This window comes from Cyprinus carpio, chromosome B23, assembly GCF_018340385.1.
Source record: "Cyprinus carpio isolate SPL01 chromosome B23, ASM1834038v1, whole genome shotgun sequence".
Taxonomy (NCBI): domain Eukaryota; kingdom Metazoa; phylum Chordata; class Actinopteri; order Cypriniformes; family Cyprinidae; genus Cyprinus; species Cyprinus carpio.
In genome coordinates, this window is record NC_056619.1 from 17,471,618 (window position 1) to 17,499,031 (window position 27,414).

The 27,414-nt window shown below is 35.3% G+C and overlaps 3 protein-coding genes and 2 long non-coding RNA genes across 6 annotated transcripts; 4 read left to right on the forward strand and 1 right to left on the reverse strand.

Moving 5' to 3' along the window:
• Window positions 1-212: 212 nt before the first annotated feature.
• LOC109048156 (RIB43A-like with coiled-coils protein 1) lies at window positions 213-4,269 on the reverse strand. Its single transcript, XM_019065844.2, has 8 exons — window positions 4,083-4,269; window positions 3,686-3,887; window positions 3,266-3,489; window positions 2,959-3,079; window positions 2,740-2,858; window positions 2,144-2,383; window positions 1,888-2,054; window positions 213-366 (listed from the first exon to the last, which is right to left on the reverse strand). The coding sequence occupies exons 2-8, from the start codon at window positions 3,882-3,884 to the stop codon at window positions 285-287; spliced, it is 1,152 nt and encodes a 383-aa protein (XP_018921389.2). The 5' UTR covers window positions 3,885-3,887; window positions 4,083-4,269; the 3' UTR covers window positions 213-284.
• On the forward strand, window positions 3,728-6,449 carry LOC122141989. Its single transcript, XR_006158263.1, has 3 exons — window positions 3,728-3,865; window positions 5,858-6,097; window positions 6,192-6,449. It is a non-coding gene; the product is annotated as an uncharacterized LOC122141989 (long non-coding RNA).
• A 352-nt stretch (window positions 6,450-6,801) lies between these two features.
• Window positions 6,802-9,293, forward strand: LOC122141959. Its single transcript, XR_006158238.1, has 3 exons — window positions 6,802-7,029; window positions 7,456-7,632; window positions 8,037-9,293. It is a non-coding gene; the product is annotated as an uncharacterized LOC122141959 (long non-coding RNA).
• A 1,455-nt stretch (window positions 9,294-10,748) lies between these two features.
• Window positions 10,749-15,515, forward strand: LOC109048436 (spermidine synthase-like). Its single transcript, XM_042750788.1, has 8 exons — window positions 10,749-10,991; window positions 11,746-11,866; window positions 11,962-12,054; window positions 13,142-13,295; window positions 13,419-13,502; window positions 13,595-13,740; window positions 14,360-14,482; window positions 14,568-15,515. The coding sequence occupies exons 1-8, from the start codon at window positions 10,861-10,863 to the stop codon at window positions 14,583-14,585; spliced, it is 870 nt and encodes a 289-aa protein (XP_042606722.1). The 5' UTR covers window positions 10,749-10,860; the 3' UTR covers window positions 14,586-15,515.
• A 1,392-nt stretch (window positions 15,516-16,907) lies between these two features.
• Window positions 16,908-20,035, forward strand: LOC109048158 (somatostatin-1B). Of its 2 annotated transcripts, XM_042751050.1 has the most exons (3): window positions 16,908-17,311; window positions 18,200-19,045; window positions 19,255-20,035. In XM_042751050.1, the coding sequence occupies exons 2-3, from the start codon at window positions 18,707-18,709 to the stop codon at window positions 19,486-19,488; spliced, it is 573 nt and encodes a 190-aa protein (XP_042606984.1). In that variant the 5' UTR covers window positions 16,908-17,311; window positions 18,200-18,706; the 3' UTR covers window positions 19,489-20,035. The 2 variants fall into 2 exon arrangements, with proteins under 2 accessions (XP_042606984.1, XP_018921390.2); XM_019065845.2 differs by lacking the exon at window positions 16,908-17,311 and having other exon boundaries at window positions 17,988-19,045.
• The last annotated feature ends 7,379 nt before the right edge of the window (window positions 20,036-27,414 follow it).

Here is a 27,414-nt window from a genome sequence, read left to right on the forward strand (position 1 = left end):
TACGATAAATAGATATAAACTGGATTTTGTTATTGTATCTGCATCATCCATAAGCCAGTGTAAGCAAATACTTCTTAAAATCAATGGGATCATCTACAGTACATCTGTAACATTCTGTATAAAATTCATCACTACATAACATTATATAATGGCAACTGTCAGCAATGATACCTATAAAAGTCCAATTGATGAATGTCAAACGTACACAGTGCTTTGAAATCCAGTAGCACTTTATTTGTCGTGCAGGAGAATGATCAGATGAGAGGATGGAATGGGATGGTGCTTTATCGAGAGCTTGTGTTGAACTGGGTGAAGTAGTGAACTGTGGGACGGTTTGTATACAGCTGCTTGTCCAGGTAGTGTTGGCTGAAAAACAGAAAACACTGTGTTTCTAGATATCCAAGAATTTATTTGCTAATAGCTACTAGCCACATTATTATTATTACTAGTAGCTATTAGCATACACAGAATTTTAGAAATGTATTTCACTTCTGTAATGTAACATACACTAATATTCAAAAGGTAGGGGTCGGCAAGATTTTCTTATTCTCATCAGGGCTGCATTTATTTGATCAAAAATGCAATAAAAACAACAACAGTGTTAAATATTAAAAATAACTGTTTCCTGTTTAATATTATATTTAAACATAATTATATTTAAATTGAATTAATTCCTGTGATGGCAAAGCCTGTGATGAAATTTCAGCCACCATTACTCCAGTCTTCAGTGTTGCATAAATTTTCAGAAATCATTTTAATATGCTGATTTGCTGCAGAAACATTTCTTATTATTATCACTATTAAAAAAAGTTGTGCTATTTAATGTCTGTGGAATAGGTTTGTGGTTTATACTGCCAATTTTGATTAATTTAATGCTGCATCCTTGCTGAATAAAAGTAGTTATTTCTTCCAAAAAATATAAATGAAATAAATACTGACTGCAAACTTTTAAACGATAGTGTATATCCAGGTCAAATAGAATATATTAAAGGGATACTCCACCCAGACGAGCAATCTGGCTTATATGAAGCGACGGCAACACTTTTTGTAAGTCTCCTCTGTGTCTCTCTACATCACTGTATACTGCGTATGCTCTTCTCTATCATCCGCGCCACAAGGATGCGCTGTTTTCTTTCAAATCAAAGCTAAATACACGTAGAAACAGCGCATCTATGTGGCGCAGATGACACAGAAGAGCACACACAGCATACAGTGATATGGAGAGACACAGAGGAGACTGTTGACAAAGGAATTGTTGAATAAAGTCGTTATTTTTATTTTCTTCGCTTACAAAAAGTGTTGCTGTCACTTCATATAACCCAGATTACACGTCTGATGGCAGGAGGAGTATTCTGACGACGACTTTCATACCTTTTATGGACCTTGACACTGTTATTTACTTGGCAGTCTATGGGACAGTCACAGGCCTCCCTGTTTTCATCCAAAATATCTTAAATTGTGTTCCGAAGACGAACGAAGCTTTTACGGGTTTGGAACGACATGGGGGTAAGTGATTAATAACAAAATTTTGATTTTGGGATAGAGTATCCCTTTAAACAAAGAACGACATGGGGGTAAGTGATTAATAACAAAATTTTGATTTTGGGATATTATTACCATTATAATATTAGCTATTGGTTAGCTTGCATTACCAACCACAGTAGCTTGGTAAGTGATTAATAACAAAATTTTGATTTTGGGATAGAGTATCCCTTTAAAGGTAAGTGAAGATTATTTAAAATGTAAAGAAAAAATGAATTTTAATTGTAAAGTGAATTTTTTTGGTGATTTTTTTTTATTTATTATTTTTTTTTTTTAGTTGTTTTGTTTATTTTTTAGTTGTCTGCTGTGTTTTTAACAACAGTGAAATATGAGTGTGTCACTTACTGAGCTTGATGCTCTCGTGCCAGCTGTTGATTGTATTTATCGAGCTGAATTCTCCTCTCTCTATTCAGCTCCTTGTCTCTATTCTTCTCTCTCTCCTGCTGTCTGGCCTGCTCTGTCAGATGGTAATCCCAGGCCACATCTCTCTGTCTCTCCATCTCTCTCAGTCTCTGGTGAAATTGGAAAGGGATAAAAGAGTATTACTTTTATGATGACTATAAATGCTTGCCCAAATGGCATGCCATTGCAGGATCTTAACCTCTTTCTCCAAACACTGTTCTTCTCTCTTTCTTTGGATTTCACTGATCTGCTGTGGGGTCATGCCCTTCCAGCGATCGGTCAGGACTCGTGGACCCTCTGCTGAGGATTCGGTTTTTCTCTTGGCAGCCTCTGGTCGCTCTGTCAGGAGGTCAGAGGTCACCATGTACCGCACCTCTGCCAGCTCCTCTCCCTCTCTCCTCAGTCTCTCTTGTTGTTCCCTCTCCATCCTCTCTTCAGCCTGCAAAGGGAGGTCAGATGTTACCTTGAACTTTAATCTCAAAGATCTATGGTCATGTCATTTCAAACCCGTGTTGGTGCATATTAACCTCATATTGAATAAAAATAGCTCTTTGGGGTGACAATTGCAGGTTGCCACTTTATACAGTGAATGGTTTTGTAGTATAGAAAATAGCAGTGTGAATATTCTTCAATAAATCTCCTTTCCATGTTCCATGAAAGTTGTTTTGAACATCTTGAGGGTGAGAAAATGACCTTGTGTTCATTATTGGGTGAGCAATATTTATTTAATATTTAATAACCTACTAAAAATAAACACAAATGATTGCCTTCATTAGTTAAGTGGTGAGATAATACCTGAGCTTGATTGTACTGACTGAGTGCAATGTGGGCTGCTCTTTTACACTTCTCCTCCAGGGCCTTCAGCTGCACTGCCCTGAGGTCTTTATCCACCAACTCCCTGCCAGTTAGCAGCTCTGCACACACAAACACAGATGAAATACACAGTGAAATACATTATCGTTCCTTCTATTTTAACATTACAGAGCTACATGGAATATAATGTCATCTGTTTACCTCTGTTTTTTTGTTCTCTTCTTTTCCTTTTTTTTTCTTCTCCTTTTTTTCTGTCTGTCTTTTTTTTGTTGTTTATTTCCATCTGAGCTTTCTTCTTTTCATTTTCATTCATTCCTTCTCCCTGACCAAGTGCGAATAAACATATTCATTGAATATGAACAGTGGAATCCTGCAATGTGACAAGCTATATTTCTGACAAGCTATATAAATATTACTAATGACTTAAAGGGATAGTCCATGTCATTTTTTTAGAGACTTTAACTGTTGCTGTGTCCCAACAAACACTTACTGTACATGCTATGCTTACCAAAAATACTTGCATACTGGCGGGTCCCAATGCAGAGCCCGAGACAGAAATGCTGGCGTCTGGCGCCGCCTGTCGGCCGTAATTGACATCTGCATCACGACTGTCTTCAGCTCGTTGATGTATCGCTCTATATTGTACCAAGTCCTGAGCCAACTCTCTTCGCAGCTCCTCTTCCCCTTTTTTCTGTTGCATTGCCATTTCATCCAGGGACAAGCGCAACAGATCTGAACAACAAAGGACATCATTTCTGCATATCATAGACCAATGTTTTTGTTGATCCATTATTGAAAAAATTGAAGCAAGAGAAACACCCAAAATACATGCGATATATAGCTTACAAAATAATTGTTTGATACATACACTTTCAGCGCTGTAGCTTGTTTTGCAGCACAGAAGTAGTGCAGAGGTGGTGTGTCTTACCATGAGCCATGTCTCGCTGTTTGTCCATCTCCAGTCGTTCTTGTTTCTCCTCCCGCTGTTTGTGAAGCGCGCGCAGGTCAACGCCGATCACTCGGCTTCTGCTGTTGAAGATTCGGTTCTTGCGCTCAGCCTCCGCGGCCCGACGCCGCTCCACCGCCCGCAGCGCAGACTCATCCACGGGTAAATCAACCTTGTACATGTTCTGTCAAAGCACAGTTTCATATCAGCAAACTTCCAGGATATCAGCTAACGTTACGTTACCTCTCCCTCGCCGCCACTGAGAATCATATCGATTTATTTATTTAATTTTTTTTTTTTTTTTTGCGCAGCTATTAATAATAAAAATGCCTAGAATTTTTAATTACGCACAGAAGAAGATAAAACATCAAAACCTTACTGGTGAATATCAGGTGGGTTTCGACGAACGGCAGTGTGTCAGCTCTCCTCTTGTGTTTGAAGCGTTGTTTGGCGTTGCCATGGTAACCAGTTTGCTCTGTGACGCGGCGTCAGCAGTACGTTATCGGATATGTTTGATACATATATTATTCATGCAAAATTATGTGAGAATTGGTCTCTATAAACTAAAACGTTACTATGAAAATTAGAAATGCTTGCTGAAATAATATAAGTTTTTTATATTTTATTTCATGTAACATTTTTGTATTTCAAGTAATGAAAATGTTTCTTTCACGGTTTTAGTTTTCATTTTTGTCAACTATAATAACCTGCCATTAGACTCTACTGAAAACTTGTAATATTATTGTTATAAGCTAACTATAACTCATGGTCACAGTTTACTAAAAACTACTAATCTAACCTAGGGTGACCTTGTTGGTAGCGGGATTGTTTTGCACACAATAGGCCTATTAAACATTCCTGAAACTTTGCTATCACAACTCTAAGTCTCTGATATGAATGACGTAAAAAAATAAACTAATCAATTACACTTGCACAACTACATTTGAACAAAGCACATACTTTGTAGTCAATATGAGCCTAAAATGCCAAATATCCATTTCCAGAAGCATATTTTTACAAACAAAATTTGAAAGGTTGTAGGTATGTGCACACAGTTATGAAAATGTTAAATACAGGTAGAAAATAACATTGGTTGTTTTATTTATAATATGTTATCATATTTATTGTTTTATTTTAATGTGTTTTTGTAAAGCCATAATTTTGTTATAATACCAGCCTGTTTTGAGATGTTTGCTATTTGCAGGGGTGTAAAAATACTGTACTTAGGTATTATATTGGGGATATTTGTACTTTATTCATGTCAAATGTAAACTGATTGCTTGTACTTTTACTTGATTAAATTTCTGAAGAAAAAACTGTACTTTTTACTCCTTACAGTTTTATTTCAACTTAAGAAGTGCTTATTAATTTTGCATTAATCTTTGCATTTTTATTTTATCTCATGCACATTAAATATTGTAAACCGAAATCAAAAGTGCTTATGATGTGCAAGAACCAATGAGGTTTGTTTTCATGCATCAAGCACACACATTTCAGCATCAGTTATAACTTTAACCAGGTCAATTTCTGGCATTTGTTAGCTGTAGTATACTGGCTGAATGCACAAAATGGCTGAGTGCAAATATCAGTGACGAGAATTTAAATACAATTCATGTTTTGGTAAGGATGACAGCTTTTTTTTCAATTAAATGTTACAAATTTCCAAAACGTGTTTAAATGAGCCTTGTGTTAAATTAATTGTAAATCATGTTTAGTGATATTGTTTGTTAAATTAATTTTAGTTATTTTTTTGTGATGGTGTTTTTTTTTTACGAGGAAGTATATTTGTAATAGTTACTATTTAAAAGTCCCAGTGATATTTTGACCACTGAACTAGGAAATGTCCCGAGTTTTCATTTCAGAAATCTGGTCACCTTAATCTAACCTCGCCTAAAGGAATAAACTACCACAAAGACCTCCGTCTTATCTCTTCACTCCAGAACTTTAAAACTGCTTTCAGAACTCACCTATTCACAATGTTTCCTAATTAATTGCTTGCCTTAATTTAATGTTCTATGCTTTTGTAACTTATCTTGTATATTATACAAGTTGTTTATATGTTGTATACTATGTTATTTACCTTATGTAAAGTGTCCTTGGGTGTTTGAAAGGCGCTATATAAATAAAACGTATTATTATTACTGTTATTATTAGAGAGAAAGATGCTGAGCTGAATGAGAAATGGCCACAGTGTATCAAGGCCAAGGAGAATACTGGCGAGGCAGGAGTTTGAGGAATGGGTGGAAGAGTCAAGGCTGAGATTTGACACTGGAGGAGAACCAGGTCAGTCGAACCTGAATAAAAAAATGCAAGCATGTCCATAAATTTCAGTGTTTCATTGTACACTATTCTTATATCAGGTGAAGCAGTATCACAGGCTAAAGGAGGAGACCAGTAAGCAGTCAGCTACTTAGACTGAAAAATTATTGTAAACTCTTTTCGTTTGTCCTTTTGTAAAACACTGACTTATATCCCTTTTTGATTACAGGCCAAAATAAAACAGAAGATTCTTGAGATTGAGGAAAACCAAAAGTGCATTGAAAAGCTGGAGGACTATATTGCAACCAGCAGGTGTTTCAAAGAACATTATAAAACTGATAGTTTCAGGTCTAAAAAGAGATTTTCTTTGTTGATATATGCCTATATGTATGTGTACAATATGTGGGAAACAACATATGCAATAATTAATATTAGATACATATGATTGTTTTGAAAGGAAAACCTTTTTTTTCAGCAGGGATGCACTCAATTGTCTGAAAATATTAAGCAGTTTTCAGCATTAATAAGAAATGTTTCTTGAGCAGCAAATCAGCATATTAGAATGATTTCTGAAGGATCATGTGACACTGAAGACTGGAGTAATGGTTGCTGAAAAATCAGCTTTGCCATCACAGGAATTGATTACATTTTAAATATTTAATCAAATCGAAGTGGAAAAGTTATTTTAAATTGTAATATTTCATAATTAGTGCTGTCAAACGATTAATCACGATTAATCACATGCAAAATAAATGTTTTGTTTACATAATATGTGTGTGTATACTGTGTATATTTATTATGCATATACAAATACAAACGCATGCTTGTATATATTTAAGAAAAATATTTTATGTTTATATATTAAAAATGGAGTTAAACCAAGTACAAAAATGAACACATTTACTCGTACTAGGTGCATCATTTGACCAAGATGTGTTTTCACTGCTGAGATGATTCTGGTCACAGGTGATGGAGCAACTTGGAGACGCTCGCATTGACAGGCAGGAGAACAGCCGTCAGCAGCAGAAATTATGGAGAGCATTAAACGGCTTTACCCCGGCTCAGTGGTGAGTTGCTGTGTGTAGACACATTTTCAATTTAAGCTTGCAACGGATGCTGGTAAGATGTCCACAAAAAGCTTTTGTGGTGAGTAGTCTGTAATGTTTTTGCTATCATATGTTTAATAATTATCGTATATATTACGCTAAGCATTTATCTGCTAAGTACTTAATGGGTGCTTGGCTTTATTATCTTATATTGAAGTTTGAATTTGTTGTCATACTTTACAGTATATAACTTTTTTCTGTGGATGTTTCGATTAATTTTCGGATGCATGGTGTAAATGGGCCTTGCGGTGAAGTTTTGAAGACGTTTATTATTCATAAAAATAAATAGTTTGCTTTTATTTCCTCTGTTATATGCATTTTAATTAGTGTTATTTTAATCCCATTTGTCATCACTGAGATAATTGTGTGTGGCTTCATCTCTTGTAGAGACATATAAGGATTCAGAGAGGTGGCACATTACCCGAGCTGCAGCAGTGCAACAAGTGTTACAGCAATTCCCAGCAGTTTTCTCCTTGACCAGCATGTTTAAGCCAGCCAAACTGGTCAAATTAAATGACCAAAGTCATCTTCAAATCCAATTCAACAAGGCAGTTGTCTGTGGAGGTATGAATATCTTGTTTGTTTAATATATGTACTCGCAATATATTATTGCATAATAGTTTACCTGTGTACTTATTTATTTATTTTAGGCTATACATTTTCCCAAACAATTATTGGTGTGATTATTTAGTTGTTAAATAAGGAACTTTTCTCTTTTTTTGTGCCATTATAGCTTGTGTGATGTGCTCAAGGCACTTTCCACAAACATGGTATACTTGTGTTTTTTCCAAAAAAATATACCCCATAGAGAATAAAAAATAAGCCATCTCAAAAAAAAAACTTTGTTTTGGTTTCTTGAGGTTGATAATCAACATTTTTCAAACATCATCTTTCCCCCCATAGAACTCTATTTCCTCCACGTAAGAAAAAAGTCATCATTTGAAAAAATCGGTCTTGTTCCTTTACAGACCGTAGCCTTGGATGGAACTCTTCCAAAAGTCAGATGTGATCTCTGGGGGAGCTAGTGACCTGAAAGCAAAGGCTCGGCAGTGGGACGAGAAAGCTGTGGTCAAACTAAAGGAAAAGAAAGAGAAACTAACATTGGAGGAATTGAAGATGTCATACGTTTAAATAATTTAGGTTTTTCAATGTTCTCACTTTTTATGATTTGGTTATGATTACAGGTTGCTTTGGTTTTACTCAATTTTTACTACACTTTAACCTTTTTAAGATTTTATTAATTTTCATGACTTTTTCCAGGTTTTGAAATCACATTTCCTTATACATGCATGTTTTCCTAGACCGTTGGAATCTTTTAGGGAGTGTATTGAAGATTTAGCGGAGATGGATCCATTTGTCTTTATTAAAATCAACAGCAATAATACAAACAGCAATATCAGTGGCCAAGCCAAAACAGAGTAGTAGTTGAAAAACAGGCAGCAAACAATCACAAATAAGGTCCAGGCAAATGAGGCAGAAACAACAGGCAGGCAGCAAAACATCAAAAAAGGTAAACAATCCAGGGTCATACACAGGCAAGGCAACAGAAACAATCAAATGCTCAGAAATGGGGATTATGGGAGATGGAGTCAGGGGGGATAAAGTCAATACTCAGGTCAGGGAGCCCTCTGGTGATGAGTGGGAAGAACCAAAGAGGCTAGACTCATGACAAAGTGCAAATTAATATAAGAAATATGATGTCCGCTTATTTTTATTTCTTTTTATTACTTTTAATTAATTTTAAACCATCTTGCGGCCCACTTGGAAGTAAGCTGATGCCCCTTAGGTTGAGAACCACTAACCTAAATATTAACCAATAGCCACAATATCTACTTTTTTTTTTCTTATGTATTCTTGAAATTCAGCTGGACACATTTCTATTAACAAATACATATGTTGATGTGCTTTGCAGAGTTTGAAGCTGCTCGGAAGAGAGCAAAGAAAGCCAAACAGGCGTTTGAGCGTATCAAGAAGGAGCGGTTTGACTGTTTCAATGCCTGTTTGAGTCTGTTTCCACCAACATTGATGAGATCTACAAAGCACTGTCACGAAACAGCAGTTCAAAAGTTAATAAAAACACTCTGAACTCCGAAATCACTCTCTCTTTTCAAGAGAAAATCCTTTTATTCCAGATGCAACAAAGATCTGCAAAAAAACTTTAAAAGTAAATTTGTATGTTTGTTCTCTAATTTAAAAAAATGCATCTCTGTTCCCTTATAGCTACAGGCCTGCACCTTTCTTTGTCCTGGATGAGATTGATGCTGAATTGGATAACACCAAAATAGGCATGGTGCGTGTGAGCTTGTAGGAAGGCCTCTTCCAAATGTACATGTGTGCTTACAACTGAACTGAATGGCATTGATATGAAATATGTATTTGACTTTAACTTTGCAGGTGGCCAAATACATGAAGGACCAGTCAGTATATATAAATTGAATCTTTTCATTTATTCACAGCAAGGAGATCAGTAAGGTGCTGACCTTTGACCTTTCCCAGTATGCCCAGATGCCAATCCTAATGATTAGGTTGTGTTGATCTGAATTTAATGGTAGACAGCTAAAAGAATGATCAGTAGTATCTTTTAAAAACATGATTATAATCATTGATGTTTACATAGATTTCTTTTTTTAATTTAAATTAATAATGCTACTAATATGTCTACTGTTGTATTTCAAATAGTGTGCATGATTGTGTAAGTATTAATATTCTGTGTTCTGTGAATATTAAATACAATTGAACAGATTTTCACATTTAGTCAGCTGGACAGTCTTGATCTGTGATTTTACGTATGGCTAATGTTTTGTCTGCACTTTATCAAAAGCTGCCTATTGTCAAGTGTGCCTTGTGGATGATTCGTTCGTTCAGTACAATGTGGAATAATCACTATAATTTTTTTTTTGGTTTTCATTTTCTGTCTTCATGAGAAAATGTGTTATGTAAATTGTATTCAAATGGAAAATAAGAGCTTGTGTGATGTGCTCAAGGCACTTTCCACAGACATGGTATACTTTTGTGAGAATAAAACATAAGCCATCTCAAAATAAAACTTAGTTTGGTTTCCTGAGGATGATAATCAACATTTTCCAAACATCATCTTCCCCCCCATAGAACTCTATTTCCTCCACGTAAGAAAAAAAAATCATGATTTAAAAAAAAGACAAAATTTGACTTGTGTCGTGTAGATTATGTAAATTTAAACTTATCTCGTATTTATGACTTAGTATGTCAATATAAACTTCAAAATCAGTGTCATAATTTTGACATTTAATCTCATAATGTTAATTTTTATGTCAAAATTATGATTACCTTAGTATGTTTTTTCATTAAGCGGAAAAATAAATTTGTTGAAAAAGAAAAGTAAAATAGCTGGAAGCTTCTATTTGTAACAGTTTCAGTTTTTTTGTACCCTATTAATGGAAAATGCCACAACATTTTAAATGTTAAACGGAACAAAAAAAATGAACTAGTGGTAATATATAAACAAACCAGAGCACACCTGGCGTTCCCACTCGCCCACACCCATTAAGCTAACATTAGACCTCTATTTTCACGTGGGCTCATCATCAGCGGCACAAAACCATGCATGCTTGCACAGCCACGCCCCGTCCTCGCTCCTGTTGATGACGCCAGCCAGCTCCCATTGGTCGCCTCTTGTTTCTTGGGTTCGGTTGCGGTGCAGAGAACGCCCAACGTGTCAGTCGGCGCTGAAGAAGATCTCCAGTAACGCCTTGCAGTGGACCGGTTTGATCAGACTACTATAACACACCGCCGCTTACCTTTTAATCCCCGGCAATGGATAACATTAAAGACGGGTGGTTCACCGAAACATGCACATTGTGGCCTGGTCAAGCGATGAGTCTTCAAGTAGAGGAGGTGTTGTATAATAAAAAATCGAAGTTCCAGGATGTAATGGTTTTTAAAAGGTGAGTCGTGGTGCAAAGTGGCTCAAATTAGCACGTTCGCTAACTTGCCGTTTTTTCTGGCTGCGCGTAAGTGAAGCTATCTGTCACAACTGATGGAGAGTACTGTGATTTTCTCACTTTTCTCTGAGGTGTCCACTCAGAAAGCATGTTTGCTTATGGGTGTCTTGATGTGTGGGTGGCTGCGGCTAGAATGCTAACTGCATCGCCTGCTGTAGGTCCTGCGTGGCACTGAACTGTGAGATCGCATTGATTTTGTATTAGCCGTTTGTATTATACTTAAAACATTACACTGCACCGATTCAGACTTGTCTAAACATTAAAAAATAGAAATAATTTCTCTAATATTTGCACCCATAATTGTGTGGTGTATTAGAAAGCGAAAACAACATTTATTTGACAACGTGTCCAAGGCTTTATCAGCCATTTAAACACTCGCTCGTGCTTTTTTGGTGATCAGCACACTGGCTCAAGACAGTAGATTGCAACTGGAGCTATTCATACAGTGGGAAATGTATTATCTATGCCCTGGAAATCAATAAAATGAAGTATTTGCACGTATAGGGTGTTGCCCAATAGGATATGTGACGAGAGGTCAGAGCTGTCAGCTGCCATCTCAAATCACATGTGCATGGTTGCAATGCTTAGTCCACCCTTAAGAATGCTTTAAATGGATCTTTGCTTTTCCCCCCCATGTTTGTTGTACATTTTATTGCTTAATGTATGAAAATGATCATTATTGCTTCTCTTCTTGCAGTAAAACTTATGGAAATGTGCTGGTTTTGGATGGAGTCATCCAATGCACAGAACGAGATGAATTTTCTTATCAAGAAATGATTGCCAATCTACCTCTCTGCTGCCACCCTTGCCCAAAGAAGGTATGTGGTTTCATTTTTGTCCATCATATAAATATGATTTGGAAGAACTGAAGCTGTTTGGGTGTTTAGTTGTTGTTCCCCATTCCTTTCGTCAGGTTCTCATCATTGGTGGAGGAGACGGTGGTGTCCTGAGGGAGGTTGTCAAGCATCCGCTGGTGGAGTCTGTTGTTCAGTGTGAAATTGATGAGGTTTGTATCCAGTTAAACCTGAATGTATCCTTCTATTCAAAAGGTTTTGGTTGGTAAGGTTAGTTATAGTTAATAAGTTAATACTTTTATTCAACAAGGATTAAATTGATCAAAAATGGCAGTAAAAACATTTATAATGTTAAAAAAGATTTGTATTTCAAATAAGATGTTGATGAACTTTCTATTCATCAAAGAATTCTAAAATGTGTCACGGTTTCCACAAACATTTTAAGAAGCACAACTGTTTTCAACATTGATAATAAGAAAAGTTTCTCGAGCACTAAATCAGCATGTTAAAAATGATTTATGATAGATCATGTGACACTGAAGACTGGAGTAATGGCTGCTGAAAATGCAGCTTTTTTAAATTTAAGTATAATTTATATAAAATTTAGAATATAATGGTTTTAAAATATTTTCAATATAATATCAAACAGAACAGTTATTTTAATTAGTAATAATATTTCAAAATATTGTTTTTACTGTATTTTTGATCAGATAAATGCAGCCTCGGTGAGCATTGTTCTTTTTTCACAAACATTAAAAAAATCTTACTGACCCCAAACGTAATGTGATTTATGAAAGGATCATGTAACACTGAAGACTGGAGTGATCACAGTAATAAATTACATTTTAAAATATTAAAATAGAAAACGTTTAATTCAAATAATATTTTACAATATTTCTGTTTTTTTATTTAATCAAATAAGCCTTTGTGAGTATAAGAGACTTCTAAACATTAATAAATCTTGCTTCAAAGGATGTAGAGAATAGTTTACCATCTACCTCTGTTTTTAAGACCTTCTTAAGACTCATATTTCTCTGATGGTTCTGTGCTGCAGTGTCTTTTTCTCCTTTTTGTTTCAGTTTTTCATTCATGCATTTAAACATTCATGCTTTTTTTTTTAAACATTTGTGTCAGTCAAGCCTTGTCAAGTTAACACTTGATGTACGAAACATGTATGAAGGTATCAGAAAGTCACTCTGGAAATTAATTTTGTAGCATATCTAAAGGTTTTGCCATTTTCTTCAAACTATTTCATGCTTTAACATGCTGATTAATTTCATGGATTATGTTTTCCCACAGGATGTAATAAATGTTTCCAAGAAGTACCTCCCTGGAATGGCAAAAGGCTTCTTCAGCCCCAAACTTACTCTGCATGTTGGTGATGGCTTTGAATTTATGAAAAAGAATCAGGATGCCTTTGATGTCATCATCACAGACTCCTCAGACCCTGTCGGTATGCAGCCCATTGTGTGGCGTTGAAGTTTCTTCTTTGCATTGGTAAATAATGATGTAGCCACTGACTCCCAGACAAAACATGGTGTTCATTTCAGACTGATCTCATTTCACCCTGTCACAGGTCCGGCTGAAAGCTTGTTCAAAGAGTCTTACTACCAGCTCATGAAAACGGCACTTTGTGAGGGAGGAATTCTCTGTTGTCAAGGTTGACATAACTGCAAATCTACGAAAAAGCTCCAAAATGAAGAATATTAATGATGTGCATTTGACAAGTCATTTTTGCTTGTAATTTCATAGGAGAGTGTCAGTGGTTGCATTTGGAGCTAATCAAAGAAATGCAGACCTTCTGTAAGACCCTCTTTCCTGTAGTAGACTATGCATACTGCACCATTCCAACATATCCAAGTGGACAAATCGGCTTCATGCTTTGCAGTAAAAATCCGGTATGCTTTTTCTTATTAGCATTTAATAACGCTGCTTTTGTTTGAATAGATTTACAATTCCTTTTTTTGCTTTTATACATGTTGTTGTTGTTGTTGTTGTTGTTTATACACTACAGTTCAAAAGTTTTAAACAAGATTGTTTTTGAAAAATGAATACTTTTATTCAGCAAGGATGCCAAATTGATCACAGTAAAGACATTTATAATATTACAAAAGATTACTATTTCAACTGTCTATTCTAAAAATAATCCTGAAAAAAGGTATCACAGTTTCTTCATAAAATATTAAGCAGAACAAAAGGGTTGATGATGATGTTTCTTGAGCAAAAGGATTTCTGTAGGGTCATGTGACACTAAAGACTGGAGTTATGGCTGCTTCAAATACAGTTTTGCCTTCACAGGAATAAATGACCTTTTACAGTATATGAAATAGAAACAGTTATTTTACATTGTAATAATATTTCTCAATATTACTGTATTTTTTTTATCAAACAAATGCAGCCTTGATGAGACATCTTTCAAAAATCTTACCAACTCCAAACTTTTGAACGAAAGTATATATATAAAATATTAATGATAATTTTATCATCAGTAAATACATTTTTTTTTGTTTATTGCAGAAAACAAATTTCCGTGAGCCAGTACGAGAACTACCAAGAGATGAGATCGAGAGCATGAACCTCAAATATTACAATCCTGAAATCCACCGTGCGGCATTCATCCTCCCAGAATTTGCCCGAAAGGTGAGACGCAGCCTATTGTTTTCTATTTGTGCTCTTTACTTTGCATTTCTAAGGAAAATTAACCGTTTACCCACTGTTTACACAGGTACTAAGTGAAGCGTAAATAGCTTCGTGGGTGCCATCTTGTCAACACGCTGCCTTCTGTGAAAGCAGAACAAAACCCTCACCACAGCTACAGTAGCTCCCACACCGCATCCCTCTCCATCAATGGACTGCTAATGGACAAGTGCAAATACCTTCTGTGGGGAAATTCTGTCTGTCTGTCCAGTGTCAGCATGTTCTGTGACCGATTCCACAGTCTTTCTCTTACTCGTATTGAGTATAAAAAAAAAGTGTGCAACGTTCCACTACAACTGTCTTATTTGCCGTTAATAAATAAGCATGCAGCTATTTTAAATGAACTGCATATCCTCTCTGTAAACCCTTTCGAAGACTTGAGGTCAGTAACTATAATAGATTTTCTTATCATGCTGTATTAAGGTTTCATATTATGGATCACTTAATCAACAGTACACTACTGTCAAACCTAAACCTATTTAGAATTGCTATAATTTCTAAAACTACTACTCTGAAGTCAGTACAGAAGATGCTTAACGTAACTAGCAAAACTGGAAGCTATTTTCTGTAGTTAAGATTATCTAACATTTAAATGGTTTGTGTTTTCCTTCATCGCTTGTTAAGGTGGCATATGGGCTCTCTGTGAGTGACTTGTGTGCTCTGGCTCTCCTGAACAAGTCTGATGAGGCCTACATGATGTGATTTTTTTTTTTTTTTTTTTTTTTTTTTTTTTTTTTTTTTTTTTTTTTTTGTAGTAGAGCAAATAGTGTTTGGTATGCAGCCTTTTTGAGTGATATGCTATAGTGTATTGCAAACGTATGCTTATGGTCAATGGACTCTGTATGATGGAACGATTTTGCGGTGTCTTTTAACATTAGAATTACTGGAAGTCTCAAACATTGAGACATTGTCTTAATATTGAATATAATCATGGAGGTATACTTTACGACGGAATAACAGTGTGTGTGTGTATTTGATGGCTTGATGATGTTTTTTTGATGGTTGCTTAGTAGGAAATATTTTTTTGTGTTGATTTTGTTTGTATGTATGGAGGGTTTTTTTTTTGTTTTTTTATTTTTTGTTTTTGATGTAAATCTCTTTTTGCCAGTTTAATAAATTGTTTTGAAATAAAAAATTATGTAACCACGATTTGTTAATTTTCTTTAATATCTGACTACGTATAATGAAATTTTTGATGGTAAAGTGCCGTTCTATGCACTAGATGGCGCCATTGTTACTAAATTCAACCTGCAAACATCCTGGTATTATTTGACTGCAATGATGTATGGGGTACTGTATGTTTGCGAAGAGTATTAGGAGTCCCTTTGCAGGTAAGTATTTGCTATCAACAGTGCTCTTTATATGTTTATTGTATTGTAAATGTAGCAAAATTGTCTCTTTCGATGTTGCTTAAGTTATAGATCAACAGTTTATAAACCAAAATAGTTGCTCCGATTGTTTTGAGCCTTCACCTTTTATATTCGCCTATATGTCGACTATAAATATTTTAGATAAGTGGACATACTTTATATTACAGTGTTTATTAATTATTACACAGGCACAGGATAACACCACAAAACTGTTTTTCTGTTGTCACTATGTTTTGGCAGACTATTTTATTATTTATTGGACTAGCCTGAGTATTAGCGTCTCCCATATATTAATAATGTACATAAAGCATGTCAGTATAATTGAGAATACTATTAGTTTTATTTAGTTTTGAATTAGTTTTATATATGTGTGTATATATATAGAGAGAGAGAGAGATTTATTTTAGTTAAATTTATAGTGACTTGTGTTTTTGTCATTTTTATTAGATTTTTTTATTGTCTACATTGATTTTAGTCATGTTATATATATATAATATATATATTAATAATAATATATATATATATAGTAATTTTAAAATGATTTTAATTTTTACATATTTATAATTTAATTAATTATTAGTTTTTCATTAAACTCACAAAACCCCTGCAGTTCCTGCACAAACCCAAGTTTGGAAAACCTTGACATAATACAATTTTTAATGCATTTCATGCTATTAATAATGAATGGAATCCATTTACTTTCTCTGTGTACTTTTGTATCTATGGTACATGATTATCTTAAATCAATGTGATAAACAAGTTAGGTCAAAACTAATCTAAAACTAATCCAAAAGTAGTCTAATTATATTACCTAAAATGTGTAATATAATGGATTAGGTTACTAACTACAATTTTTTTTAATGGAATTTGGAATCAGTTACAGATTACAGTTTGTAAGTAATCTAACCAGCTCTGCATACATATATGTGTGTTTCAGTTAACGTTTATTTTATTTCAAGTAGCAAAATCTCTTTAACTATAATAATCCTGATATGAAGTCATCAAAACTCCCGCTGAGACAACAGGAGAATGTGGATTGGCATTTTACTCTGACGCCACATATGTTTGAAGTCGGCTGGGAAGTGAACGTTAGATGTGTTTGGCACTGGTCAATTGGCATGAATTCTTCAAACGCACTTTATCATGATTCGGCTGGGGGCAGCTCATCTCAGCGCTGTGTTAATCTCTACAGAGCCCGGGGCCCTGAAGTCTGTCCGTATCTGTCTGCTGTGAAAAATGTGCTAAAGCTTGAGTATTAGGGCTCCTAGCTACGTGAACTCAGGCAGGGTGTGCGTATGCATATCCAAAGAGGTGTGTGGGTGCCAGAGAAGCTGACCGGAATGAGAACACGACAGGAGCCCTTGACCAAGACATGTTTTATTTTCACTGCCCAACTGGTCTGGTAGGTTACCATTTCTCATTCTGGCTTAATTAAACACGCACATAGACTACTTATGCACACTGCACAGCACTTTTAATATAGTGCTATCTGCACAAAAGAGTATTTAAAACACTAAAGGCACACTTTTGAAATTAAAACTGAAATTTTAGTTTTATGGAATATTGCGATTTTAATTATAAATGATTAATCTGTGCACAACTTATTTTGTAGTTTTTAATTCATGTGCCTTTAAATTAAAAATATTAAAATCCCCTCCCATTGCAACAACATCTTTTCTCTGATGACGTGTGCACTGGTGAGAGGATGGGACAATAATCCCTTTAGCAACCTGTCAGTCACATGTGTGACCCTGGACCACAAAACTAGTCATAAGGGTCAATTATTTGAAAGTGAGACATATACATCATCTGAAAGCTGAATAAATAAGCTTTCCATTGATGTATGGTTTGTTAGAATATTTGGCTGAGATACAACTATTTGAAAATCTGGAATCTGAGGGTGCAAAAAAAATTAAATATAATAAAATAAAAAATCTAACCGATACTTGTCATTTGCACTTACATATTGTTGCTCTTTTGTTAGGTTTGATTGCTTCTATTGTCTTCATTTGTAAGTCGCTTTGGATAAAAGCGTCTGCTAAATGACTAAATATAAATGTAATGCGTTTACAGACTAATGAAAAGAAATCTATACCTCAAGAGACCATTTTCCATGAAAACAAACTCATCTTTATATTTCATTAGCTTTTTTCTATTAGATTTGCTGCTGTAGTATTGCCTCAATCATAATCTCGTTTGCCTTTTGTGCTATTGTTTGTCTCACTTGATATTCTTCCATGGTAAAATCTGCAGTTACATTTTCATAATAGACTTAATTCTTGTTATTCAGCCTCTTTTCATCTATGGATCCATGGCATCGTCTTTCTCCATAAAGACAGTTTTCTCAGCTGTTCCAGGTGCCAGACGGTTCGATGGCAATCTGAAGGAGAAGGAAGAGGAGTTGTGCTCAATTACACGTTGGAATGAGAGCAGATTGCCACTGTACACAACAAAACTGGTTAGTTTGATTTCCTTGTGTTGATAGCACAATGCAGCCCTGAGTGAGAATGGTGCATAATTACAGTGTACGTCTGACCGCCGTACTTCCTAAAACATGATTTGCTGCCTGTATGTCATTTGGCTCTACAGAAATGTAAATCATAATTAGCAAAAACAATGAGCGGCCCACAGAACTTTTCAGAATCACGTTATCGGTAGCTTCGTCATCATTTGTGTTTTTTCTCCTCGCATCCGTTTTAACTGAAATCACGACCATTTTTAGAGCTATGACGTGAGCGTCGTGGCGCAGTCCTCCCCACCGGCACAAAGTCTGGTTTGTTGGGGGGTTAACTACTCAATGCTTTTGTTAGTTCCTAAGCCACCCACTCCCCCACCCTCTCCCCTCCATCCTCCAACTGCTGCGTCAGTAGGGGACTGGAACGAGAGGTATATAAGGACCCTGCCACCTGAAGCTCTCAAAAACCAAGATCTCTTTAGCTTTACTCTGCACCAGGAGCTACAAGGACTTCGAAGTTCCTGCTTCACTTCTCTTACTGACCTTTCTGCGCACTTTAACTTCAACTGTTTTGTCAGTATGCAGCTTTTGTCCAGCTTAGTGTCTCTTTTGCTGGTGCTGTATAGTGTCAGAGCAGCAGCTGTGCTTCCAGTGGAGGAGAGGAACCTGGCACAAAGTAGGGTGAGTGACTGTAAATGTGCTTCCAGTTGTAGCTTTTATGGATTTACCAAGCAGGTGTCTGTATTTTAAACACATGTTGATGTTTAGCGTCCGAAAGAGACCATTCTGGGATCATTTTAGTATAGCAGCCATATTATTATCATTATAATGAATAGCTGAAGCCTTTAAAATCTTGCATTCTAATTCAAGTCCAGTTGCTTTCTCTTCAGGAGCTGAGCAAAGAGCGCAAGGAGCTGATCCTGAAGCTGATTTCTGGGCTGCTGGATGGAGCAGACAACAGCGTGCTGGCTGGGGAGATAGCGCCTGTCTCCTTGGATGTGGAGGAGCCCCTGGAGTCCCGTCTGGAAGAACGGGCCGTCTACAACCGGTTATCACAGCTGCCGCAGCGTGACCGCAAAGCCCCCTGCAAAAACTTCTTCTGGAAGACCTTCACATCGTGTTAACGGCGCCAGTCCTGCAACGATGCCGCGATCCTACCTGATACCTGACATGAACTGTGTAGACCTCCGCTGTACATATCATCTCCAGTGTCTGAAGAAAGGTCTCTGTGGACTTACTCTGACACAGTCTGTTTGTTAAAGACATTGATGATGATATTTATTTATTTATTTATTGATCGATTAAGCTCTTTATGGACCTTTGTTGTTTTTCAGCATTAAAAAAATAAGAATAAAGCATGGTTAAGAGAGTTGCTTTTTTGATAAAAGATGTCTCATTTACTGTGGTCAAACATCAAATTAATGTTAAACGGACTGATGAATAAAAATATAATTGATCACAGAGCTAGATGCGTTATGGATGATGTAATAGTGCTACATATAAACGTTTTCCCTGAAGAACAAATCACGTATAGGCTGTTTGTTACAAGCTCATCTGAATGGCATTTTCACAAGCTGTTGTTGTTTGACTCTTAATACACCAGATTAATTGATTGACAGTTTGTGTGGTGGTAATTTTTCTTGTCAATGAATTATAAGTAATTGCAGTTGATGAGAGGGTGTGCTTGAGGTCATTATTCTAAACTAAACACTTGTCTAATAATTATTTGCCGGTAAATTCAAGGCATTACTAACATATTTATTTGGTTTGCCCTTTTGTTTAACAAATTGAGGCACGTGGAAAGGGAAAAAAGGGAAAAATAATGTTGAGACCATATTTTGAACACTCCAGTTCTTCAAGTACATCACGTATTTGTCCTGTCTTGATGGCACTTGTGTTTGTCGACACTGCCAAAGACAAGCTAGCTTTAACAGAAAACATGTAAAAGCAAATTAGAATAAATATTTAGATGTAAACACATGCAGCAGACCATCAGTCTACTTTAATTATTTGTCCTTAAAATGTAGGCATACATAGTTATGCAAACTGTGTCTTGCATAAGTACTGAGTTACTTGCGTCAGTGCGTCATTGCTTTTGAATGTGAAACTAGTTGACGTCACGAATATATATATAACAACGAATACATGACATAACAGTGAAAATGGGAAAACGTGTTGGAGCTATGGTCTATTTATTGGCACATGTACTGAACCTGATTTCCTATCACTTCTCTATTTTCATTTCAATGAAATTGTCCAAAATTAAAAAAGGGTCATTATTTTATGTTCTTTAAATCATTAGCAACTAAGACAAATTTTAGATAATGAACTGTACTATCTACATAGATGGATGGATGGATGGATAGATGGATAGATGTTTTGATGGATTGATGGATGGATGGATGGATGGATGGATAGATGGATAGATAGATAGATAGATAGATAGATAGATAGATAGATAGATAGATAGATAGATAGATAGATAGATAGATAGATAATTCATCATAAGAATGCAATTTATAATTTAGTATTTGTCAAAGACGAACACACACACACATTCAAATCTCAATGAACTTTTAAATCAAAATGTAGAGGGAGAAAAAAAGTTAATTTATTGTTAGGTAACGATACAACTATGTCTCTTTTTAGCTTCAAAAGTTAAAAGTATGAATGTAAGGGAGATAAATACAAAGTTGTGTGCCAGAAAAAAAATGTCACTACAGGCCAACCTGAGCAATTTACTTGTTCATGTAATGACTGTCTGAAATGCATTTGATGTGTGTGTGTAAATGCCTGTTATTGTCTATGTGACACATTACCAGCCGATTTACACACAGCTGAAGATATCACTTTCTAAATTGAAAGAGAAAATGATGTCTGCAGTAGATATTTGAGCCTCTAGTGCTGGGGTCACCCTGACCTCAATATTCTTCAATTCTACAATGAGTTCAAATGTCAAATCCAGATGATACTGACGGTATCTTCAGTGCTTTATAGTGTCATCTGTCTGCTCTTTTCTCAGAATACTGAGGACAGATACTTAACAATTTCTAAATAGACATCAGTAGTACTTCTGAAACTTTCATCTGTGTGTATAATAAAAACGATTGAATATTTTACATATATATAACATTTAATGAAGTAAAATAAAAAACTTGTTTCACATTTAATATAAAGTATTTAAAATATATTAATAATTCTTAATATATTGTTATGCACTCTAACAGGTCATCAGTTGTTTGGATTTGATAAAGAAATGTAGTAAAATAACTGAATCACTTGTGGTTAACACCGATATCATTAATGTTATTCAAGCGTGGCGGCTGATAATGCAATATCTTATTAAACTCAGTCTCTGGAATGGCATTCATATATCTGTTCAGTTTGCTAGAAAAGTCAGATGGGGCCAAATTTAATTAGGTAACGGAACAATAAACATGCTGGTCTTGCCCAGCACAGAATGGGGACCACCTAATCAGTGGAATAAAGACACAACAATCATCAATACACATGAGGAATTCAATCTTACCGTTATCATGCAATATAATTTTGGTTATTCCACAAGATGACAAAAGACTGACAGCACGTTTTCTATTACAGTTTACAGTCTTTTTTTGGCCAGTTGATGGATGGACTGACTCTATATAGATGACTTTAGGATGTGTTTTATTTGCATGAAGATTTGTGGGAAGTGAAAGAAAAACTGTCCATTATACAAGTGCCCTGAGCTACAAATAGAGCATTGTGAGGGCACATCAAAGTTGCTGCTGGTAAGCAAAGCATTTTGATTGCTTTGCCTTTGATCTGAAGGCATGCTTCCACCTGAATGTGAATTTGAAATTTGTATGTAGTGTGTTGTGTATGTATCTTTGGGAAATAGAAATACACAACTGATTGCTAGTAAGTATGAAAATAAACAACTGGAATTAATCAATTAAAAACAGAAAAACAAGAAGGACAGACTCATCAACAACAATAGGCCTATTTAAAATCAAATTAAGTCTAGTATTTTTGAAAGCACTTTTTTGTAGGTTATTTTCTATTTATCAACAATAATTATTTGAGATGCTGGCCTCAAAAAGAGTCAAACATGAGTCAATTATGAATCATTAGTTTTTTTTCCTTTTTTTTCTCCCTCTATTATGATGCAACAGTGGATGGGGGTGAGGGGGTGGGGGGTCAGGAATGGTCCTCATCGAGCCGGGATGGATTCGAACTCGGGACGCCTGTCTTTATAGTAAACTCAACAAATCTCCAAAGTAATCCAGTTTAAACATTGAAATTTATAGACTGTTTTACGTTTACATTATCATTTTCAATAAAATATCAAAAACCAATTTAACTTAGGAGCAAAATTGAACAAGATATTAGATTTAGAGAGTATATATATTATTTATTATTATTATATTTATCATTTTTGCATGTTTTTAAAGCATAAATATAAAAAAAAGTTTTAAGTATGCAAGAGAAAGAACTAAAGAAAGTACTTAATTTAGAATATAATTTCAAAAAGTCTTATATCCTACATATTTTGCTTGTCAAGTAAAGTATCTTGTATAAGAGTTTTTTTTTTTTTTAGATAACAAAAAAAGCAAAAGCTATTTTTTCAGTGCTTAACCCAAATTTATTCAAAGAAACTGTACATTCAAGACACATACCTTAAAGGGATATTTCTACCTGATTTAACCCATAAAATGAGTTTTGTTGGTATAAACAGGTTGGTTGAGTGATGTTAAATAATATTTTTGATTGAATAAATCAGTTAATTTAGATGTTACATTTTTTTCAGTGATATGTGATCCTTTGGGGGCTAAACCCACAACCTTAACATTGCCATCACCTTGCATCACCAGCTGAGCTACAGGCACATTATTGCTACATTACACACGTTATTGCTAAATAATAATTGAGCAGTCTGTAATGCCACCTTCATATGCATTCTTCATTTAGACATTATTATATCTTACAGTTAAAAGGTGTCTATGAAAGGAGCAAATGTAAAACGCTTAATATGCTGCAGGTAATGTGAGAGTAGAAAAATTCACACCTCAATTTTGAAACCTTCTGAAAAACTTTTGAAAAAAGGCTGTGACACAAGCTGCTCATTTATTATGATGCTAATGTTCTGTTCAATTGCAATAACACTGTCTGCGTGGAAGGAAACAATGTGAATTGTAAACTGATAGCAACAGGCATTCAAATGACACACAAGTACATTTTTAAATGATTGGCAGTTTGCCTTGTTTATCCAGCAAATCTAATGTGATTTGAGACAAATGGACTAAGGCCTCAATCAAAATGTCTTGTTTCTTTTCTCTTGATAGTCTTTCTTTTATCCGCAGGCAAGTGGTGAGTAATGTTTCAGTGCTACATAAATGCCATTATGTTCCATGTTAGATCTTTGTCACATGGTCAGAGGGCATCGGAGAGCACTCTCACTTCATTAGTTCTGCGTTGCCTGTGTCTTTGCTTTTACCTGTTGCCACCAGCAATGTTTTCTATCAGCATCAATAATTCTTGATTTTGTTCTGTGGTGACATTTGAAGGTAGGATACTGAACAGACACAAACATACCATGGGTGACTAACTAAGACATTTGAGAACAAAGGAAGAACATGGCCAACTGTGGAAGAAGAAATATTGCCACTGGTGATCAAAAATCTATATTTGGAGTTTCTCAATTGTTCAAGTCATTGTTCTTTGAAATATTTGCCCTTCATTGTGCTGTAACTGACTCTGCAATAGCCCTCAGGTGTAGGTCACATTTGCTCATGTTGAACAGTGTGTCATTATTTTAGTACGCTCTCTTCACCTTTCTGACGAGCGTAAAACAATGAGTGGGAAGTTGATGGCATGTTCGAGTTTCATTAAAAAGTAATTTAAGCATGAAAGGCAACTTTAAAATTGTGTTGGTTGTATATTTTATGTGCAGTAAAATAATCAGACAATAAATTGTTATGCAATAAGGTACTTTATTACATGAATGGATTTAGACTACAGGCTACTACTGATATCTTGTGAAGTGAAAAGCTGTCTGTTTTGGCCAAAATATGACTCAATAATCCATAATTACACTTCCAGTAAAAAAAGGTCCATCCCTTGTTGTCCTCTCTCATCTAAATCTACCAACATATTTGTTTAGAATTTTTTGTACTGTTTTTGCTTGTAAACAGTGCTTGATTTAAGCATATTCCTCTACTGATCCATGTGAGACAACTTTTTCACTGAAAGCAATATTAAAAATTAGTAGACTCATATTTTAGCCAGAAACAACTATTTGAAGTTAAAAACATATTAATGATGGATTTGCTTAATTCAAACACACAGATTTTCACTTCACAAGACATTAATTGATCGATTGGTTTCATGTTAATAACTTGTGGATTATTGTGATGTTTTCATCAGCTGTTTGGACTCTCATTCTGACGGCACCCATTCACTGCAGAGGATCCATTGGTGAGCAAGTGATGTAATGCTGAATTTCTCCAGATCTGTTCTGATTAAGAAAGAAACACATTTACATCTTGGATGGCCTGAAGGCAAGTAAATTTTCAGTAAACTTTCATTTTTGGATCTTTTAATGATAATGATAATGAGTCCGACATTTTCATATGCATTTTTTCTTTTTTTTTTTCTTTTTCATTATCCTTTTCTATCAAAATGCTTGTAATGGATGCGAAAATGCAGAAAATCGAACCTGATTAGATTTTTTAAATGACTTGAACTTGGAGAGCATGGATTCCTATTAACATGAATTGATTTCAAATACGAAATTTCACCAAGCAATGGTGATCGCACCTTTCAGCGAATTTTTGCAGATGAAATCACTCCAATAGTAATCCACAAAAATGAAAATTTACGTGAAGGCAAAAGTGAAAATGACGTCACATACAGCCAAGTATGGTGACCCATACTCAGAATTCGTGCTCTGCATTTAACCCATCCAAAGTACACACACACAGCAGTGGGCAGCCATTTATGCTGCAGCGCCCGGGGAGCAGTTGGGGGTTCGGTGCCTTGCTCAAGGGTGGTACCACCTCAGTCGTGGTATTGCCAGCCTGAGACTCAAACCCACAACCTTTGGGCTAGGATCCAAACTCGCTAACCATTGGGCCACGACTTCCCCCAGAACATAATTACATGCAAAACATGTTTAAGTTGGTCAAACAAATATGCTGCATTTACCAACAGAAACCTGCTTGTTAAAAGTGACTTCTCTGTGAGCTGTGCTTCATACATTGCTACGCTGTTGACAATAAATAATTGACCTATTTAGCCCGCAAAGTTTAGCAGAAATTTCATTTTAGTCACAGTAACTGAAACTGGCTATACTGTCATGTCTCTTGTGACCTCAGATTGTAAAAAAAAAAAAAAATCATATACTTTTTAACCACAAATGCTTGTCTGAAGTCCATCATATGGAGAAAATTCATGAAAGATTTCCTGAAAGAAACTTAATTTCTTTGCGACTGAAGAAAGAAAGACATGAACATTTTGGATGATGAATGCAATCTATGAGTTCAGTAGGTTTGACTTCTGTGATATCAGAAGCATGCCTTGCATTTTTATACACAGCCTGTATTATTCTATCAGACTGAAAGGTCTAAAGGGAGAGAGAATTAAACTGTAATTGCTTTCTCATAAACACAAATGATAAAACAAGCCACAGAATCAAACCCTTGTCAATATCTCAAAAGGCAGGTCAAGTTGGAGGGGGACAGAATAGGTTGCATAAGACTAGAAATTAAGTTTTAGATTTCTTGCTTAACAGCCACTAATGACGCCTGATGTGTTTGTGTGCTGTGACTGCATTGCTAGTCAGCACGGCTAAAAGCATATCATTATCCCTCTCAGCGCACCCTACACCGCAGCGAGAGCTGAGAAAATTAGATGTCACAGACATGAAGAAGGGATGCAGGATGCCCGTAACCATAGAGACCCTGCCCATCACAGAGGGGACCAGTTCAGGGGGAGGGACAGAGTCCTCGTAAGGGGCTTATAAGGGGACAGAGGACACGATCTTGCCTTTTCCAAAGCCATTTAAACTGAGTGTTGATGAGAATAAAAGAAAAAAAAAGATTCTATGTCTGGTTCAGCATAAGCTGCCCATAGTTTGTTTTCTTAGAGTATTGGGAAGACTTCACATCTGATATTAACGTGTTTCACATCCAAATATCTGGTTATTATTTAATCTGGATCCTACAGCAGACCTAACTGCACTTATGGTAAAAAAATATATAGTTTTTTCATATGAACACATCTTTGTTTCCAACCATTTAATTTCTCTTTATTATTTCTGGCATTTGTATTAAATTTTACATCTGCAGAGGTGCAAATTTTTAGTTATTCAAATTTTATTGCCACTTTTATTTTGCAAAACAACAAATAAAATGTAAAAAATAGATATGTATAATGAAATCATTTTTAAATTAAACATAATGAAATAAAATGTTCAACAATAAATTTTCAAAACATATATATATGTATATATTGTATGTGTTTGGGTGTGTGTGTTCTATATATATATATATATATATATATATATATATATATATTACCGATATATAAAATACAGAAAAAAAACGACAGAAATGGACAAAATATCTATGTTCATAATACTAAATGTAAAGGGGACCTTGAGTTTAAGATTACATAGCAACATTTAAAATTAATGTTATTGGTATAATAAATTGTGTGCAATACAAGGAACTTCATTGTATTATAAACCACAATACTTAAAAAGCAGTTTTTAAATGACTTTTCTTGTGAAATTATTAGCCAAGTAAACTGAATAATAGAGCTCAATAATTAGCCCATCATCTGTGTACTTACTGTTCAGTGGTGCTGGGCACCCTACATCAGTGTGCTATTGTCTTTGAGAGGACCTCTGATGTCCAAAATTTGGATGATTATTTTGATGATAATTTGAAAACAACAGCCTGTTTGATGAGCATCAAATCTGTTGACATGTTATTACAAACCATGCTGTTTGCTGCTCCAGAATTAGCATAATTACTCTTTGACTAAGTATGTTTATCAGGGGAATGGAT